General features: G+C 43.4%; 1 protein-coding gene across 1 annotated transcript in view; it reads left to right on the top strand.

Moving 5' to 3' along the window:
- The window catches only part of adcy8 (adenylate cyclase 8 (brain)), a 43,814-nt gene that overhangs the window by 14,922 nt on the left and 8,316 nt on the right, over positions 1-20,576 (top strand). Inside the window, exons 3-13 of the mRNA XM_067252647.1 lie at positions 2,084-2,214; positions 2,684-2,795; positions 3,799-3,926; positions 5,196-5,354; positions 6,459-6,729; positions 12,162-12,359; positions 13,813-13,913; positions 14,145-14,346; positions 15,341-15,430; positions 17,138-17,310; positions 18,111-18,189. Of these exons, the coding sequence (XP_067108748.1) occupies positions 2,084-2,214; positions 2,684-2,795; positions 3,799-3,926; positions 5,196-5,354; positions 6,459-6,729; positions 12,162-12,359; positions 13,813-13,913; positions 14,145-14,346; positions 15,341-15,430; positions 17,138-17,310; positions 18,111-18,189 (1,644 nt within the window). The remainder of the gene's footprint in view (positions 1-2,083; positions 2,215-2,683; positions 2,796-3,798; positions 3,927-5,195; positions 5,355-6,458; positions 6,730-12,161; positions 12,360-13,812; positions 13,914-14,144; positions 14,347-15,340; positions 15,431-17,137; positions 17,311-18,110; positions 18,190-20,576) is intronic.

Here is a 20,576-nt window from a genome sequence, read left to right as displayed (position 1 = left end):
TATGAAACCCTCCGGAACAACAGGTGTCTTTTTCAGAGAAGAAGAAGACATAAGCACTCAGTCACCTGGGTCCATATCACATTCGGACTCAGACACAAGATGATACAGTATAAGTGAATCTGCAGATGATGTTTTCATCCTAATCTTGTGGTCATTCCCAGCATTGTGCATGTTGGGGGCACTTACGGGGGCAGTAAAAGGCAGGAATCATGTCTTACAAACAAATTCATACTGTATGTCATCAACTACTGGATGCCATCAGTGTCACCTATTAAGTTATAGTATCACCAACACTCACCAAACCAAACTTAAATGAGATTTGGTCAGACTTCTAAAAACGACTATCAAGTCAATCTCAATGTTAGGATTGCTCCCATACACCCCAGGGTAAAACTGTAATTAAAGCTGCTGGCTGGCACATCATAGCATTACTCTAATGACTTTAAAAGCAAAATTGACATCTAGTTCTTTTGCATTCAGCTGTGAAATGAGATGCAGGGTCTGCTGAAGCACACGTTAAACTGACCACCCCTCTCCTCCTCCCACACGCACCCATAAAGTGCCCCGAGTAACAGTTGCAACCAAGTGGACCAAGCATTAGCATGGTACGATGCTAAAACATTTGCCAGTCTAGACACATTCAGGGATTCGCTTGCGGAACTGCTCCACTTTCCATGAGTGAGATCATACCATACTGACATCAACATTCTATAGTCAGCTGACTAATCGCGTTGTCCCAGTCAAAAGTATAAACCAACAGGGACATCATAAACATTCAACGGTCTAATTACATCCAGTTATCCTGGCAAAACATGCAATGTTCTTAATTTATTGTTAGCACACGGTCCAAGTAGCCTATTGTAAAAATGAGAGCCAAATGTAATTCTTTTGGAAATTTAGACTTAGGCTATACTGCATAATATAGTGAATCAATGGATTTGGTTGTAACATTTGCTTTCAATGTAGTCTACCACCCATAACAAATATTGTCTGTCAATGGTTTGATATTAGTTTAAACAAAAGGTTTGGATGCAAGGCCGTAATCATAATACATATTGGAGGGGACCCCCCCCATCTCCCCCCCCCCAATATTCAAATCTGGTCAAAATGTCCCCCCCAATATATTGATATAAACATTTAAATGTGCTACACCACGACAGGCAACCAGGCACGCTGTCCGAAATTATCATAAGAAAATTCATTCGTCCCCCCCAATGTTCACTCCATGGCTACAGCCTTATTTGGATGTGATCATGAAATAAAATAAAAACGGACCCAGCTGCAACGGACAAATTGGAAGAATTTTGTGAGTCTGGGCTGTCACGTAGAGTGCTTCTCCCTCCCCTCCTCTGATATGGATTTTCCTCTGCAGGTTCCATCTCCTTCCTCCCGTTTGGTCCTTTCTTTGTCTCCCTCTCACCCACTGCAAATCAGTGCGTGCTGCCTCTCTCTGATCCCTCTTACAGTATCCTTGTTGTTTACTCTCTCCGTTTCTCGCTTTCTCTCTCTCCGTTTTTTTCACTGCCTCTTGTTTTCTCTCTCACAGATATTTCTTTATTTTCTGTTCTAATTTTCTATTTTTCTGGCACATTTTCTCTATTTTGTTCTGTTTCCCTCTCTCCTCTCGTGTAGGTACTTGCACTTGTTGTATCAAGAGGCTCTTAGGAAACACTCAGACTGCTATGCAGACCACAATTTATAAACAATTAAAGTGGATCACGCAAATCTATTTTTGGTCAAAAATTGTAGCCTTATAATTATTTTGCATTGTCTATTAAAATGGGCTTGAACTGTGCCCTGGAATAATGTGAATTGCTTTTTTCACAACACTTGAGTTTAAACTGTTGGGTAAGCACATCTTTTGCCACCTTCAACAATAGAGTCTTCCATTGAAATATTTCTCACAACCATTTGGCCTTTTATAATATAATAATAAAATACTAATTTAATCAAAAGCAACGTCCAGAGGGGGGATTTGAACCTCAGATCTCTTACAGTAAAACTTATCCCCTTAACATTTTATTTTGAAACACAGAATACAGGAGCATAATGAAACCAGGATGTACTTTTTTTCCCCTGACAGGAAAGACTGGTCTTATCTGTTCTACCCCGGTTTGTGGTACTGGAGATGATCAATGACATGACCAATGTGGAGGACGAACACCTCCAACATCAGTTTCACAGAATCTATATCCACCGATATGAGAATGTCAGGTAAGGTGGCCATTTTGGCTCTAGTAGTTACTTACAAATAGTGTTTGTCATGGGAACTAAAATACAGACTAATTGACCAGAAAATGTCAGGTTTAGGACACCTAATAGTGCTTGTGACCATAGTTCATCTGTGCAATATTTGCATGTTTTGTAAAAAAAATTATAATATATATTTCATATTTTCCGGGCAGATTCTAAATATTTATATTAGCGTGGAAGGTCACAATGTTACTGTATTTCTTCTACAAAATGTAACAACTAACCACCATAAAAAGCAAGTTGTCATGTTACAATATGGCAAATTATGCACGATGCAAAGCAAAAAACATAGCTAATAATGTCGCCCACTTTTCTTGCATGACCATGTCTGAAACGTAGCGCTTGATGTGGTGATGTCTGTATTCAGAAATGACCTATAGCTGTTGAAGTGTGATGAGGCATTAATGTGACATCTCCATATTTTATTCAGCATTCTTTTCGCAGACGTTAAAGGCTTCACAAACCTTTCCACCACGTTGTCGGCACAGGAACTGGTGCGGATGTTGAACGAGCTCTTTGCACGTTTTGACCGCCTGGCTCATGTGAGTTTCCTGCTCGCGAGCAGAGAGAAACAGCGTTGCCTTCCGTTTACGTTCTTATCATGTTTTCATTTGGTTCACTTCTGTCTCAGTCAAAGGCATGACACCAGTCATATATATAGGGAGTCAGGTGGCTGAGCGGTTAGAGAATCGTGCTAGTAATCAGAAGGTCGCTGGTTCGATTCTCGGCCGTGCCAAATTACGTTGTGTCCTTGGGCAAGGCACTTCACCCTACTTGCCTCGGGGGAATGTCCCTGTACTTACTGTAAGTCGCTCTGGATAAGAGCGTCTGCTAAATGACTAAATGTAAATGTAAATATCTCAAAACAAGCCATGAAGATTTCAGAAGGTTAAACTGTGGGCTTGAATGGCTTTAAGTTTGGTCAAGCTTGAATGAATCGTGCAGGTATAACGCGGGGATGCGCCTGAGAGAAGCCATGCAGAAGGACGCGTTCTTGTGTTCCTAGGTTGTCTGTTTTTCTGAGGTCACAGTAGAATGCACACATGCCTCTCTTCTGTGTTGTGTCAGTGACAACCTTGCATCTGTTCCAGACAAATGTTGTTGAAATATGCTATAGACTCAACTACAGTCCATTTCCATGCCTCAAGGCAATATTTCTGAAGACATTTCTAAATGTACAGCTTATTGTGTGTGTGAGAGAGAGAGGGAGAGAGAGAGAGAGAGGGAGAGAGGGAGGGAGAGAGGGGGAGAGAGAGAGTGAGAAAGAGAGAGGGAGAGGGAGGGAGAGAGAGAGAGAGAGAGAGAGAAGAGAGAGAGAGAGAGAGAGAGAGAGAGAGAGAGAGGGAGAGAGAGAGAGAGGGAAAGAAAAATAACTGTTGAACTGGTTCATGTCAGAAAAAAAGAGAATGGTTTGTCACACTCCGTAATCATGTTCAACTTCCTCAATTCTTTTGTGTGTCGGGGAGGGGGGGGGGCAAGGGTCGGCGTATCATTCTCACACCTATCAGGCTTGTTCCAGTCTCATTACCCCTGTGTTTTCCATAGGAGAACCACTGTCTCAGGATAAAGATCTTGGGGGACTGCTACTATTGCGTCTCGGGTCTTCCTGAGCCCAGACAGGACCACGCTCACTGCTGTGTGGAGATGGGCCTCAGCATGATCAAGACCATCAGGTAAAACGCCTCGCACCAGGCTTCACTCTTCGCCTTCCACAGGGGCCGTCTGTCCGAACCCTCTGCGTGAAGCGCAGTCCACCCCCCCCCCCCCCCACCCCGGGGCTCTTACGTAACCATAGCGATGGGTCCTTTTTCGCTAGCTGTAAAACACTGCCTCCCCCCCCCCTCCAACTCCCAATTTGGATAACGTTCTGCGATCGGCGGCCCATCCGCTCGCACTGTGTGTTTGCCTACTGCCTGCGCGCTGCCACACTGAAGAGGCTAAAGATAGCATAGAACGGTGATAGAGTGGTTGAGAGAGAGAAAGACAGAGACGCATAAAGAGAGAGAGAGAGACACAGAAAGACAGACAGAGAGAGAGATAGATGGGGAGAGAGAGACACACAGAAGGCCGAGAGAGAGAGAGATGGGGAGAGAGAGAGACAGAAAGACAGACAGAGAGAGAGAAAGATGGGGAGAGAGACACACAGAAAGACAGAGAGAGAGAGATGGGGAGAGAGAGAGATGGGGAGAGAGCTAGCTTGCAGGACCATTAGAATGAATCAGCCAGACGTCCTTTAGGGCAATAAGAGGCCAGTGGTTTGCTAAGAGCCTCTTGGTTGATGGCCGCTTCACGCTGCTTCAGTGCCATTGCGGTGACAGTCTGAAGAGGGAAAGTGCCCCTACTGTTAGCCAAAGCCTCTTGTCACATATCGCAATCCTTCCCCATCCAGTCAGCTCCCGGGTGCCTGATCTCAGGCGATATCTATGGCAGGTGACTTGCGAAAGCCCATTGAGATTAAGCACGCTGCCACTGCTGTAGCTCCTTGAACGCCTGTCGACTCACATTCGTCATTGTTGTCTGGGGGCATGAAATGAGACTGGCAGACAGGAATCGGCATGATAATGCTGCAGTTGACCTCTACCGCACTAGCTTTATGGATATATGATTCAGACCACTGGACCGCGATATGCAAGTAAAATGTATGAAATAAGGAAAGGTTTTGTTTAGGTGTGACTATGCTGTTTAGAAATGTAAATTGATTGTTTTTATTTGACACGCCAACATGTGAAATTGGGCTTCTCCTGGATTTAAGGATAATTAATCATCTGGTGTGTAATGTTGATACACTACAAGTTAATCGATAAATTATATCTCATATCGCAGGGTTGATCAAATTATTGTCTTCACGACAGACATATAAATATAATATCAGAGCCACCAGAACAAATCAAACATTAAAGTATGTAAACAAAAACAATTGCTTATTTTTTCCCCCTCCCTAGATACGTGCGGTCTCGTACGAAGCACGACATCGACATGCGTATCGGGATCCACTCGGGCTCCGTGCTGTGTGGGGTGCTGGGGCTGAGGAAGTGGCAGTTCGACGTGTGGTCCTGGGACGTGGACATCGCCAACAAGCTGGAGTCAGGAGGCATCCCTGGGTGAGGGGCCAACAGCAGGTTCTAGGTTCTAGAAGGTTCCAAGTTCCAGCAGGTTGTAAGTTCCAGCAGGTTGTAAGTTCCAGCAGGTTGTAAGTTCCAGCAGGTTGTAAGTTCCAGCAGGTTGTAAGTTCGCGCAGGTTCTACGTTCCAGCAGGTTCTACGTTCCAGCAGGTCCTAAGTTCGAACACTGAACATCCTTGTTATGAAAGTGAAGGTGGCCTGAGCTAACTCTTAGAACGTTCAATCAACAATGTTAGTGTTCGTATTTTGACGTGTGTTATTTCAAATATAGATAGATTGTGGATGGGTGATTGCAGTTGCCCTTGCTACAGGGCCCAGCTTGAAACTACTGCTTTCAAAGACCTGCTGAGTCAAAACTCCTACAGAATACCCATTTAGATTTACAAAATAGATATCACAGCAGTGAATAAACAATACAATACCGCAAGAAACCCCAGTGGACAATTTGTGAGAAATGGTGTTTACGCCCCTGCTGGCAACCTGGGAATAGCCCACTGTGTCTGATTATCCCAACCTCGAAAACCCATCACTAAATGAGCCCTTCTGAGAATAGAATGGGTAAATCATCCCTTTAGAAACACTTTTAGCCAGATTGGTTCTCAAATAAAGCGACAATGGTTGTCCCTTTGTGACCGAAGATGTGAGCAAATTGACTTTTAAAGGGGGGGTATATTAAATCATATATATATATTTTTTTTAAATCCTTTGCTTTTTTTACAAAGCATGTGGGAATTATTTGGGTTTCACTCAAATGTTGACTCAAGTCCTTGAAGCAATGTCTGCCGCAGAGTTGACTAAGTGGGACAGTTATTTCCCTGTCCAATTCCCTTAATTGAATTGTGCAGGTTATAAGAGGAGATTTCCTTCAAACAATTTTAATTAAAACGCTATATTTGTTTGAACAGTAAAGTTCATTACAGAAACCAGGCGCCCAGATCCCGAAAATGGCAACAGTCTCTCTTCCTGATAGTCAATACATAATTACAATCCTGACAAACCGAAAACTTTGCAATGAACTTAAAAAAAATCTGCCGTGCTGAGATGAGTCAGCCTCCTCTCCTGAACCCTGTGCCCGTTCCCCAGGCGGATCCACATCTCCAAGGCCTCCCTGGACTGTCTGAACGGTGCCTACGAAGTGGAGGAGGGCCACGGGAAGGACCGCAACGACTTCCTGCGCCGGCACAACATCGAGACGTACCTGATCAAACAGCCGGAGGAATCTCTACTCTCGCTGCCCGAGGACATCATGAAGGAGGCGGTCAGCTCGGCCGATCGCCATGCCAGCAGCGCCACCTTCAACGAGGGCTCCTGGAGCCCCGAGCTCCCCTTCGACAACATTGTGGGCAAACAGAACGTAAGTGCGCCCCGCCCCCCCTAAGTCGGAACGTTGTCTCGCGTCCCGGGGCTGTGCCCGTGGTTCTCTGTCGGCGCGTGAGTGGATTTCTGTTCGCTAGCCCGGGGATTGCGGCCGCTGGGTTTCACGCTGTGAAGATCCTCTCTGGTGTTGTCAGGTGGCTGAGCGGTTAGAGAATCGGGCTAGTAATCAGAAGGTCGCTGGTTCGATTCCTGGCCGTGTCAAAGGACGTTGTGTCCCTGGGCAAGGCACTTCACCCTACTTGCCTCGGGGGGGAATGTCCCTGTACTTACTGTAAGTCGCTCTGGATAAGAGCGTCTGCTAAATGACTAAATGTAATGTAATGTTCTGTCCTGTCCTGTTGGAGAGAATGAGCTACACTACCCCGTCAGAGAGCCCTGGACCTTCTGGCATTGTTGGAGGCATCTTTGGCGGTTGTCGTTTGTCTGTGTGCCTCATCAAAGTGTGTGAGAGCAGAAGTTGGCCGTGTGGCTTTGTGTCGTCGTGGATACTTAAGGACAACAACATTTACTTTGTGTCTTTATCGTTACTAAGCAGGGTGAGTTAGGGCAACAGTGAGTAAATAAGTATTTTGAAGCCATAATTTCACGGGTGTGCTAATGACACGTTGTTTTTGCTTCTGTCCTTAAGTTCACACACGCTGTCTTTAAAAAGAATGTTCTATTCGATGGAAAGCCACTGTGTTCTTCCCATGTCACTATTAGAAGATCCAAACAAAGGTTTCTTTCACACGGGGTCGAAGGTTAATTTTGTAAGTTCTGTTGTATGACTTAGTATGGAGCGTAGGATCCTTAAGGGAATGTTTTGCCGGTCATGTGATGATATAGGTGTGGTCTCTTTAGGATTTTATTTTGAGCTTGCTGTTAGGCCTTCAGTCATGAGGCAGACATACTGTAAACCATCCACACTCTGAAAGATGTATGTGGTCAGAATTTTCCTCTTATTCTTTCTGTGCGAAAGTCTTAGGCACTCAATCTTTACATAAATGTTTTTTTTTAATGTTTATTTTACATGCAGATCTACTTTCTTATTATATTTGCATCCGAATATTTACATTAGAAAGTATTGTGTGGCAGCATTCCATAGGGTCTGATGTGAGTTTCCTTATTGCTTATAGAAAAATAGTGGTTTTCGGTAGACGCATCAATACTGTACACACACTCCTGCCATCTCACACACTCGGAAAAGCGTGCGCGCGCACACACACACCCTCACAGAAAGATGACGTGTTGCCATGCAAAATACAACGGGCCATTAACATTCAGACAACGTCGGCATCCATGGATTAGATTCAGGCGACGTGCTTTGAAGTTGTGTGCTGCTGGCAGTCCAGTTTTGGAACTCAGATGGCTGGTTTCTCTGTTCCTCCGCCAGATCTCTACTGACTCTGGTCTACAGAGAACATAGCCCGCCTCCTCGTCTCATACTGTCAGTCATATATCAGCTTTACACTTTTATTAACATCACAGGCTTTACATTTTGGGATTTCATTCTCAGATTTAACATTTAGTATTTCAGCTGAATTTATTTCTGCAATATACAGCATATTTCTGCAGAACTTAGTATATTTCTAAAGTATACAATACATTTCTGCAGTATACGGTATTTCAAAATCTAAATATATCTATGTATCACCAAAAAAACTGAGTCTGAACTTAAGGTCGCCTAGCGTAGAGGCTGTAGAGCTATAATGCCACTGCTCTTTGAAGGCGTAGTCAAGGCGTAGTCAAGGCACAGCGTGTGATGTAACCGTGGATGCGTTCTAATTCAGCGGAATGTTCTAGATAAGTGCTGTTGCCTTTGTTTTTGGCACAATGGACGCCTGTCATGTGACAATCGTATGAAAAGGCTCCGTTTTTGCATATCAAAGGACGCTCCGCAACGTTTTGACGTGTCTTTTTTGTTGTCAGTTCTCCAGCTTCACCCCGCTATCCTGTCTGTTTCTCTGATTCACTGTTCAGCAGCATGATGGGCTGAGTCAGAGCTGGCTATCTAGGAGGGGAGTGTGTGTGAGGGGTGTGTGGGTGTGCGTGTGTGTGAGAAAGTGAGTGTGTGTTTGTGAGAAAGTGAGTGTGTGTGTGTGAGGGTCAGGGAGTGTGAAGTTACTTCTCTTTCGTTTCTTGAAGAATACACTCTTTCACATCCTATCGAAGGATTCCCAAAACAGAAAAGCTTGTTTGTATCTAACTTGGATCATCATCACAACACGAGAGACGGCATAAACAGCTATCTTTAAAACGGCCATGTTACTAAGCAGAAATGTCACCAAAACACCACTGCTTCCAGGATGTCCTGGAGTCGTGAAAGTCGATTCCTCCTCCTGGTCTCCTGATGTCCTCCGTCTGGCTCCGTCTCCACCCCCGACTCTCTCACGCATCACTTCCTCCCCGTCAACATGACGTGACGCATGCCACTGTCAAAACGCTTCTGCCTCAAAGTCTGGCTCCCTGTGATGCCGCGTGTTCCGTGCCCTCAAACAGAGGCGCACCCACTGTTTTTCCACTGTTTGTGGGAAACAGCCTGCATTTACGGGGGGGGCAGATGGCTGAGCGGTTAGGGAGTCGGGCTATTAATCAGAAGGTTGCTGGTTCGATTCCCCGCCGTGAAAAATTGTGTGTCCTTGGGTAAGGCACTTCACCCTACTTGCCTCGGGGAATGTCCCTGTACTTACTGTAAGTCGCTCTGGATCGGAATCGAACTGGCAACCTTCAGATTAATAGCCCGATTCCCTAACCGCTCAGCCACCTGACTCCCTTTCTCTTTTAGTTATTTCTTTTTTTTTGGTTATAGCACATTACCTGTTGTGTTTCTTGATCTTGTTGAGGAGTTTGAGTTGATCTACAGCAGGGAGAGACAGATCTTGATCAAACCTCTTTGTAGGAACATTTAATGGCCATAAAAATCCCCACACAAAATCACCCTTTGGCAAGCTCTTCCACAACCACAGAACGTGACGTTTTACGTCCGAAAACAGTAGTCCCAGTGTCAGATGATTGTATTGCCCCTGGTAGTAACCGCCTCAGCTAACATTTGCATTATATTCTGACTGGCGCATTGCATTTACATTTAGTCATTTTAGCAGCAGACGCTCTTATCCAGAGCATTGCTCACCACTAGAAACAGTAGGGAGAATGATACTAGCCTTTGTAACACTCGCTCCCCTATGCTCTCGCACGATCCACAGAGGAACACTGCAGGAGGATGTTCTGATGCAAACATCGACTTCTCCCTAGGCTTCAGAGACGAGCCTCAGAAGAAGGCGATCTCTCACACATGCTCGCCTCTGAGAGCAAATGACTCAACATCTTCTGCCCGCACTTTCTTTTCTATCTTCTATCTAATTACTTGTTTCCTTTTTCCCGGCACAGAACAAAACGCTTATCCTTTTAGTCAGACAACTGTCAAATGCAGTCAGAGGACAGGGAATGTTTCCTTATGTAATACGGGTGCTGCAGTTGTCCAGTGGTGAGACTACGGCATTGCTGTAGATGATAAGGTGGGAGTGGAAGTCAGATGGCTGAGCGGTTAGGGAATCGGCTATTAATCAGAAGGTTTCCGGTTTGATTCCCGCCCGTGCAAAATGACATTGTGTTCTTGGGCAAGGCACTTCACCCTACTTTCCTCGGGGGGGAATGTCCCTGTACTCATGTAAGTAGCTCTGGATAAGAGCGTCTGCTAAATGATTAAATGTAATGTAATAAAGGGCCGCTAGGAAATGCTTTGTAACTCATTGACCAAGTTTTACACACACGACAGAAACCTGGCTTCTTTCTCATCGGTGAACCATCCAGGGCAGAACATGTCACATTTTTCTTCTAAACCTGGCAAAGTGAAAAGGAGGATTGCGTCAAAAGAAAGAGACACTAGTTTAACTAGAATTTTGGCCTTTCGGATTTACGACTTTGAATGAATCATTACATTCGAAAGCATTTAACGAAGGTTTTGACCTTTGGAAACTATGTCTGAAAGTTTCCAGGAGTCTAATGATATCTCCTGGGATAAAGTTGTAAAGCACTTCTTCAATTCATCTCATCTGGGAGCAACTTAAGTGCACGGAAATGCAATCTGAGCTGTTTGAATCGTAAGCGACCACAAATGAGTTTTAAATCTTTTTGTAATGATCGCCACTGATTGGATAGAGATTGCCAGGTAAAAGACTGTAAGTAACCTGAAACAAATGTGGTCCTTTACATAGCTTAAAGACTACAACTCTGAGGATGAACTTTTACAGTAACAGGCTCGCAGGAAAATGGGATGTGTTTAGGTACATTAGGAGCTCAGTCCAAGTGCAGAGATTAAGAACAATGGTGATTGGCAGTAAGGGAGACATTTGTACATGCATACACACACTCTCACACACACACACACTTAGAGATGACTGCACATGTCAGTCAAAATTACGGCTTCACACACTGCGGGTATTGTAATTTCTTCATTTTTCAGGTTTACAAGAAAGCTAACAGCTAATCACGAATGGCTAGCGTAAACCGTTTGGTGAAATGATACTATTATGTCTCAGTGACCAAATAGTGTCCTAGGGCCAAATACCGTCCTACCTGACGTCACAATGCCGTTCAGATGCAAGGACTCGTCCGTCGCTATGCCGACCTTAAATTCCTGAGATACTTACGCGTGCTAGCAGGAAAATGTCATGGTTGCTATACTGGTTACTACGTAGGAAGTATTGTATTTAGGCTTATTTAAACCAGTTTATTCTACTCAAAGATTTAAAGTTTTTACAGTATTTGGCCCTAGGACACTATTTGGCCTGACAGCACCAAGTCCCATCAGCATGCCGCAAGCTGTCACAGACAGCAGTCATTATGCACACCCCCACATAACATCACAGCAACATGGCTAATGAATAGGCTTAGATGATGTACTACATTGTCCTGTGACTAGATTAAAACAACTTGTTTACTGTTCCACCACGGTGTCAAGTAGCATTGGAAATTCCCCCATGGTTTATGTTTCGGAGGATTATCAAAAGATCATTAAGGGTGTTTTGATTGTGGCTTCTGCTGCCGACTGATTGCCTCTCTTGTCTCATTCAGTTTTTTTGTTTTGTGTCTGTTCGTTTTGTCATTGCCAATGTTTCGGTTTTTAATGTTTATTTCTATTCGCTTCTGTATGTAAATGGTTATCATGTCTCTTGAGACTCATTACATGTTTGTTTTTGTTTTTTTAGATGTGCGCAAGTAGTCTTGGTCACCCTTAATGTCTGCACTGAGTGTTGGGAGAGAGTGAGGAGTAAACGCATGGAGGGCTCAACTGTCTGTTGGGTCGAAAATTGCATTTTTTAAAATTTGATTTACTGTCTTTTAATTTGTGTGTGTACTGTATGTAATAGTTTTAGTTTCTGAATGAAGAGGGGACAAGCAGGTTTATACTCTGCATGTGCTTTCCCTTAGACTCTGGCTGTCCTAACGAGAAATTCAATAAATCTGCTTCCAAACCATCTCGCACAAGCTTTGCATGTCTACTCTGGTCCTGAGGAAATTAACAAGCGAATAGAGAGTGACATCGACTTACGGAGTGGCGATAAATTGAGAAGAGAGCATATCAAGCCTTTCTCTCTGATGTTTAAAGACTCCAGCCTGGACGAAAAGGTAGCTGGAGATTAGACAGATTCTTTTGTTTCCCGTATCTTCTCTCTGAGATATCAACTTCCGAAGAATTCATTACAAATATATATTTTTTATCATGAGTAAGCTGAAGGTACTTCACATACCAACTCCCACACTAAAATAGAAGCATGTTAACCCCCCCCTCCCCCCCCCCCAAATGAATGATATTCTCAACCCCTGCATGAGTCTCATCACTGTGATGTTTGAGTAAACGTTTTAAAAAGACCAATAATCCGATTTATTTTGCAGACTTGAACAGATATAAAGATGGACCTTTGAAAGTATCTCATGAAGTATAAACACTGAATAATTATTCAGTAAGAAAATACAATTTTCAGTTAGTAAGAGCACCGATAGTTTCAGGGACTGTAGACCACGTAAGGGTGGCAACAGCATTCGAGATTGATAACTAAATAACCCTCTGATGTAACTGTATGAGTAGTGTTTCTAGGCTAGTTAGTTGATAAGTTGGTCTTTGGCAATGCTGATTGGCTTTGCCAAGAATGCAGAAGCCCCTTCAGTTTACTCATGACCACATGTCCATGTTATGGACGTTATCCTTTAAAGTCTTGTGGAAAAAGTTGACATGTTCAGCTTTTTTGCTGTTTTTGTTCTTTCCCCACTCCGTTCCTTTTGTTCCATAAGTAAAGCCACTTTTCTATACCTTATGAGTTGACCTTTGAGTTGACCTTTGCCCTCCCCCCCTTTCCTTTGTTTCCCTTTGATTGTGCGCCCATCTCAAACAAGACCCGTTTCAGTTCACTTTTAAAGCCCAATGTCCAGTGCAGTTGCTGTTGACCTCTCTTATTTTTTGGCATAGTCATGACAAACATGAAGCATCCTCTTGCTAATTTCCCAGCACCCTTTGAGAAAGAGACAGAGCGAAAGGGCAGCAGGGGTCACAGGGTGAAAGGTCAAAGAGCTTTATTGATTCGTTGACGACTTAAGATTCGTCAAATGTTTGTTGACATTAGTAACTCATCAACTACAGTCACAGGGCTAGAGCAGTGCTAAGCTAATGCTAACTTTGTAAATGCTAACCAAATCACTAATTGTGCTAACCACACACGTATTCGTTGCTTTGTCATTTTCAAGCAGATTGAGATTGAGATGGCTAACAACCAATGACGTTAAAAACGCTTTTCTATCACAACCACAACTTTGGTTGACTAGCTGACACTTTGTGTTAAAGTCTGCATCTATTCTTTCGCCCGCTCTTCAGCTTTTCTCATCCCCAAAACCCCTAGCTCGCTCACCGGCTCTCCTCTCTCTCTCTAACGCTTGTGGTGGAACTGTAGCATGTGACTGTGGTGGTTGTGACTCTGTGTGACGTGGACTGCTGCACCTGTCCCTTCCCGCCTCACGTGTGTCTTTAAACCGCTCTCTCTCTTCTCCTCTTCCTCCTCTTCATCCTCCCTTCCCCCTAACCTTGCAGTACTCGCAGATGAGGGACGAGGTGTTCAAGTCAAACCTGGTGTGCGCCTTCATCGTCCTCATCTTCATCACGATCATCCAGGGGCTTCTTCCCTCCGCCAGGTAACGAAAGACCACCTGGTGTAAAGACTACATTATTTACGAAGGGTTCAAATGCGCCATGACTAAACGTTTTGTTTAAAAAGGCCATCGCCCTAATGACATTAAATCAGACCATCACAAAGTAAAAACAGATCAAACATTTTGAAAAGTATGAATGTAAAAAAATGTATTGAACAATTTAGTCTTTTCAGTACATCTACTTTCTCTGTCGTCCATTGCTCTGGTCTGTAGGATGGTGACCATGGTGATCCAGTTCTCTGTGCTCATCGTGCTGCACAGCTGCCTTGTCCTGGTCACTACAGCGGAGGACTACAAGTGTCTGCCTTTAGTCCTGCGTAAGGCCTGCTGCTGGATCAACGAGACCTACATGGCACGCAACGCCATCATCTTCGTATCCATCCTCATCAACTTCTTGGCAGCCATGATCAACATCGTGAGTGTGCAGCTCGGAGGGCTTTTGGATGAAATGCTCCTCTTACTTAAGGACTAGGCTTAGTCCATGTCTAGGGAAACTGGGCCTCAGGGATTGGTAGCAAAGTCTCTCCCTGACGCGTGAAGGTCAGAGGACGGAATATATAATGAACGGGGGAAAACGCAGAAACCAAACAGCCAACAGATGTTTGTTACACACTCAGGCGTAAGCGACATCCTACACCCGTGAAAGTCATCAGAACAATGAAGGATAACAGTAGATGCACATATATATGTGAATGAATAATAAGACAAAATACATGAACATATTATAAGGCAGCAGCAGATCTAGTGATTGTGATTAACAGAAGCACATAAGAAACTCCTGATTTCACACACCCAATTTGCTTTTCCGAACCAGTGCCCTTTTTATCTGAGTACACTGCTTGTACAGCGAGTCATTATTTCCATCAAAGCACAGGAAAAATGTTCATTACACGCTTGTTGTCTTGCAAAGATAATTGATTTCATTGAGCTTTTCATAACCGAGAGATGCTTTTACAATGAGAAAAAACATTATCTGTATATGAAATTTTCTCATTTACTTACAGATAAGAACATGAAGGTGGTGGTGGAAATATTGAGGTCATCATAACGAATGACCTCACTAATGACATAACTAGTACATTAGTACTGTGCTGCGCTTTTTGTTCTTTTGCTTTGTGAGCAAAAGTGCAATTTTAGTTAGCAAAGTGAGACTTTTTGATTTAATGTCAGATATGGTCTGTCTGATAAGATTAGTCTTTTATGGCCTCTGAATTAAATGAAGAAATGTGGATCTCTTTAAGCATTCAGTACATAGCCCTTACATTTTGGTGTCTGACTTCAACCAACTTTGAAGAAAAATACAGTTGACATCCTATGAAATATAGAGAGTACATGGTTATTCATGTCCTGATCCTATGATTTTATGTGATAATAAAATAAATGAGAATCTCCTTGTTTCTCCTCCCCAGCTTTGGTGCGATTTTGACAAACCCAGTACCCTGAGGAACCAGACGTTCAACGCTTCCACCTCCATCCCTGACATCTGTTTTTACCCAGAGGTATCGGAGTTACTTCCTGGATTGATAAGTCCTTTTAATGAAACAGTTTTACCCCAGAGTTGGACATACTTTATAGCTGGCCTTAAATGTTTTATTTTCAATACTTAATACTTCAATCTCTCTCTCTCTCTCTCTCTCTCTCTCTCTCTCTCTCTCTCTCTCTCTCTCCTCTCTCTCCTCTCTCTCTCTCTCTCTCTCTCTCTCTCTCTCTCTCCCCTCTCTCTCTCTCTCTCTCTCTCTCTCTCTCTCTCTCTCTCTCTCTCTCTCTCTCTCTCTCTCTCTCTCTCTCTCCCCCTTCTCTCTCTCCGGGGACCACAGGGATTGGACATACTTTTTAGCTGGCCTTAAATGTTTTATTTTTTATACTCTGTCTCTTTCTCTCTCTCTCTCTTTTTCGTTCTCTCTCTTTTTCTCTATCTCTCTCTTTCACCCTGTCACCATTACTGCTGTATGTGTTTGGCATGTAATATAATGTGTACCTGACATCTTTCAAAATGAGTATTACAGAGAGTAAAACGGACCCCTTAGAAAAGTGAACAGGATTCAGAATGAAAGGCATGCTTTGTTGTTTGCGGTAGATAGACTAGACCCATGCTCACCTTTCAAATTGGAGACCTTCTTTCATAATCCAAATCTAATTTAATTGTATTCATGTTAAGTTCACACAGTTCATGGGGTTTTACCATACATGGAGTGAAATAAGAACTAAAGATACGGTCGCAAAAAAACACTTTTAAAACAAGATATAATTAAGTAAAGTTCCAAATTGAATTGAGATTGAAATGAAAGTAACATTTTCAAAAGAAAAGACAGAGAAAGAGATGCCTTAGGTAAAAGCCAAGCCAACAAGGTGTATTTCTATGCTTGTTTTAATAGTGTCAACTCATTCTGCTGCTCTCTGATCATAAGTCATATCACCCACCTGGAAACACGAGTCAGGTGGATTACCCATACCCGTTTATGACATTAGTATTTAATAGGTCAAGAGTCAAATTTCTCCCTCCCCTACAACAGCACACTCCAGTTACATCTCTCCTATTTCTCCACTGTCTTCAATGGACTGTAATCAAGCCACTGTGCATTCAGTTCATCCTTACGATCCAGAGGAGATCAGAGTGACATCGCACGCACACGACTGTGAGCAGGACTACGGAGAAGGAGGGTGCAGGTTTCCCTCTCTGGCGACTTCGACATCAAATGAAAATGTTGTACAGTGCCTGTTTGAAAGCACCGTTGCGGCGTAGTGGTTGAGATTTACCAGAGTCATTTCAACGCAACCAGAGAGATTACTGGGAGTGTGGAGAGACATCGACTGAAGAATATTTGATGAAGTTTCTACGTAATGAGGTTTGTCAGTGTGACATCCTCTTATGCCCCCAAAGCAGTTATGTGCTTCGGGTTTTCTGATGAACCACTAACCAGCTGAGCACCAGGATGGGGGGCAAGCTCCATTTAAACTACACAAATTACTTAAAATAGAAAAGGAAAGATTTCCGTCAAAATGTGTCTCAGTTGGTTACCTGAGCGTTGCATGTAGGTCTCCAGACTGCCTCTTCCATGGCCTCTGACCCAGACTGCCTCTTCCGTGGCCTCTGACCCAGACTGCCTCTTCCGTGGCCTCTGACCCAGACTGCCTCTTCCGTGGCCTCTGACCCAGACTGCCTCTTCCGTGGCCTCTGACCAGCTCTGCCTCTTCCTGTCTTGCAGTATTTCGTCTTCACGGGAGTGCTGGCCATGGTGACATGTGCCGTGTTCCTGCGGCTCAACTCTGTTTTGAAGCTGGCCGTGTTGTTGGTCATGATCGCCATCTACTCCCTGCTCACTGAGGCCTTCTACACCTCGCTGTTTGTTCGCTACGACACCTTCCGTCACAACACAGAGTGAGTGGGACACAACGGTGACCCTTACACACACACACACACGTACACACTCACACACACGTACACATATACAGTACCAAAACACAAGCTCACACACAGCTCACATGTGGATACTGTACAGATACACATAAAACTACAGCACACACACGTCTGTATATATACAATATATATATATATATATGTCTTCTGTGTGTGTAGTACACACACACACACACACAGTAGACACACCCAAATATGCATACTGTTGGCATGGTCTCTGTTTATTCTGTGGCAAGGTCAGAGTAACAGCTGAGTGTTTTCAGTCCTCACAAGCTTGTTGCTCTCATCTTAAGGGGCTTGAGAAACGTCCGGAAGCCAAGATGACCTTTTCTATTTGTTCTAGAAATGTTGGAGACTCTATTTTCTTATAATGGAGGTCATGAGAGCGATGGTGGGGAACACTTTGACCTTTAGCCTTTTAGTGTATGGAGGAACCTACAGAAAATCCAAGGGCCTTGGGAAAATAAGTATATATATACCTTTTGAGCAATCATGTGCCAGAGAGTGATCATATCTAATTCATGTGTAATACACACAGTATACCCACACAGGAGTTAGATAAAGGCCATATGGAAAAAACAGGCAGCTATACGGAAGAAAAACCTCCCTTGGCCTGAGCTACTATCCACCTCTGAATAACAGTAAAATATTACACACCGCTGGAGAACAGATTAAGTCATGTGTGCTGCGTATTTGATTCCATAAATAAAGAAGACTAGCAGTAGTATGTCTCTAACAGACTTTTTATTTTATTTCTACAGAAACTTCCTGGGGACCAAAGAGACGTCGTTGCTGCTGATGGCTATGTTTCTTCTGGCTGTGTTCTACCATGGACAGCAGGTGAGAACTTTTAGTGCTTTTAGTCATCTCAGGGACACAAAACCTTGCTTTGCCTAGCAGGGTTACATCCCTACCTACGGGTGAAGACATGCACTCGCCCCAAGGACGACCCCCTCTGTCTCGACCCTTCTTCCTCCGCTAACGACCACTTCCTGGAATGACCTACTGCCATCAGAGTGCCCGACTCAAACATCTGGCTCGTGGCTTTAGAGGCAGGCGGGCCGACAGTCTGCTAGCTGCTCTCTCCGTCCCTTCTGTCCCTCTGCCTCATCATCTGTTCGCTTCACACGATCCCACAGTAGTGCGTATCTACAGAACGTGCTAGAAATATCAATCTCTCTCCATCCTGATCCTCAGAACCCCCTGCCCTGCATGTTCTAGATGTGGACGATGGATAAATGGGTTATTGTCAAGCTCAGAAGAGCTTTTGAAAGAGGCTGTTATATATAGTAGCTACTGTGGTTTTATTGCGGGTAGCAATTTAATAATTTAATATGAAAACTGTAGGTATAAGTACATCCTGAGGTAAAGGGGTAGTCCCTTGTGACTCAGAGGCTGGTCTCTCCCGGGGTATCTAGAGTGGTTGGCTGTGATCGAGGACAAAATGGGATTTCAAGCTGTTTCTCTCCTGAATGGCTACCTTTGATCATGGGGTTCACAAGGTCCGCCCCTGGCTGGAGACAGACGGGAGAAAGGTGTAATTGAACGTCCTTTGTAGCCGATATAAAAATATCTCATTTGAAGTCATTCAATTGCATCCGAGACTGAATGGTTGTGTAGTAGGGGTTTCTTAGTGGGTTTTTTTTTGTAGTTTTTTTGTCTTTATGTCAAAGCTTCAGGGACTCTTGCCGTTGAGAGGATGTGGAGACACGCTGTTTTGTGTATTTGTTCTCTGTAAAGGGAAACCATTGTCAAAAGGATAGAAAAAATACGTAATGGACAACTAATTCTGTGTGGTTACAGTTACCTTTCAAAAGTCTGCATTGAAAAGTTTCTACAGATTTCATTTCTGTGACTAAGAATCAGTTTCTTTTCGGTTTTCAGAGCAGTACAGTTTTATCACAGGACACATGCTAATTAAATATCTTTCAATACCGAAAAGGGTTTCACAGTTGAATAGGAAATGCCACAAAATCATTGGTGCATGTGAGAGAAGTGTTTTTAAATGGACCGGCCTCGTTAAGCCACTGTAATTAGCTAGCTTGATATCGTATGCACAAAGACCTCAGACCAAAGCATAATAAGCATGTCCACCATGCCAGAGCTGATTAACTATTTCACATCTGTGTGGTTCTCCATTTTTCCACGCAAAAAATCCACTCTCTTCTGTATTCCAATCACGCCTTTACAAAAATGACTTTTAAAATTTAGTATTTTTTTATTTAGGCGTTCTTTTTTTAATCAAATTGTCTATAAGGAATAACATTTTGGCAGTTCGGCAAAGGCAAGACACTCTTTATAATGTCTCTGTTCTGGAGTCTGGTTTTGATTCATTAAACATCTAGTCAGTAGACAAAAAAATTGTTGTGTTTTCGTCGTAAATCTCTCACGCAAAAAGAATCCATGTGCCCATCATAGCCGTACTGTAGTGTAGTGTAGTGTAGTGTAGTGTAGTGTAGTGTAGTGTAGTGTACTGTAGTGTAGTGTAGTGTAGTGTAGTGTAGTGTAGTGTAGTGTAGTGTAGTGTAGTGTACTGTAGTGTAGTGTAGTGTAGTGTAGTGTAGTGTAGTGTAGTGTACTGTAGTGTACTGTAGTGTATTGTACTGTAGTGTAGTGTACTGTAGTGTAGTGTAGTGTAGTGTAGTGTAGTGTAGTGTACTGTAGTGTAGTGTAGTGTACTGTAGTGTAGTGTAGTGTAGTGTACTGTAGTGTAGTGTAGTGTAGTGTAGTGTAGTGTACTGTAGTGTATTGTATTGTACTGTAGTGTAGTGTACTGTAGTGTAGTGTAGTGTAGTGTACTGTAGTGTACTGTAGTGTAGTGTAGTGTAGTGTAGTGTACTGTAGTGTAGTGAAGTGTAGTCTACTGTAGTGTAGTGTAGTGTACTGTAGTGTACTGTACTGTACTGTAGTGTACTGTAGTGTAGTGTACTGTAGTGTACTGTAGTGTAGTGTAGTGTACTGTAGTGTAGTGTACTGTAGTGTACTGTAGTGTAGTGTAGTGTAGTGTAGTGTACTGTAGTGTAGTGAAGTGTAGTCTACTGTAGTGTAGTGTAGTGTAGTCTACTGTAGTGTAGTGTACTGTAGTGTAGTGAAGTGTAGTCTACTGGAGTGTAGTGTAGTGTAGTGAAGGAGATTCTGTGCACGATTTCTCTGGATTTGCCGCCTTTCAGAGCCACGGGTTTTCTTTTTCTCATCACCATAGCAACAAGGCCTCTTATTTATGACAA

Source organism: Osmerus mordax, chromosome 16, assembly GCF_038355195.1.
Source record: "Osmerus mordax isolate fOsmMor3 chromosome 16, fOsmMor3.pri, whole genome shotgun sequence".
NCBI classification, from domain to species: domain Eukaryota; kingdom Metazoa; phylum Chordata; class Actinopteri; order Osmeriformes; family Osmeridae; genus Osmerus; species Osmerus mordax.
The sequence above is the reverse complement of the archived record's forward strand: the minus strand, read 5'-3'. Positions and strand labels throughout refer to the sequence as shown.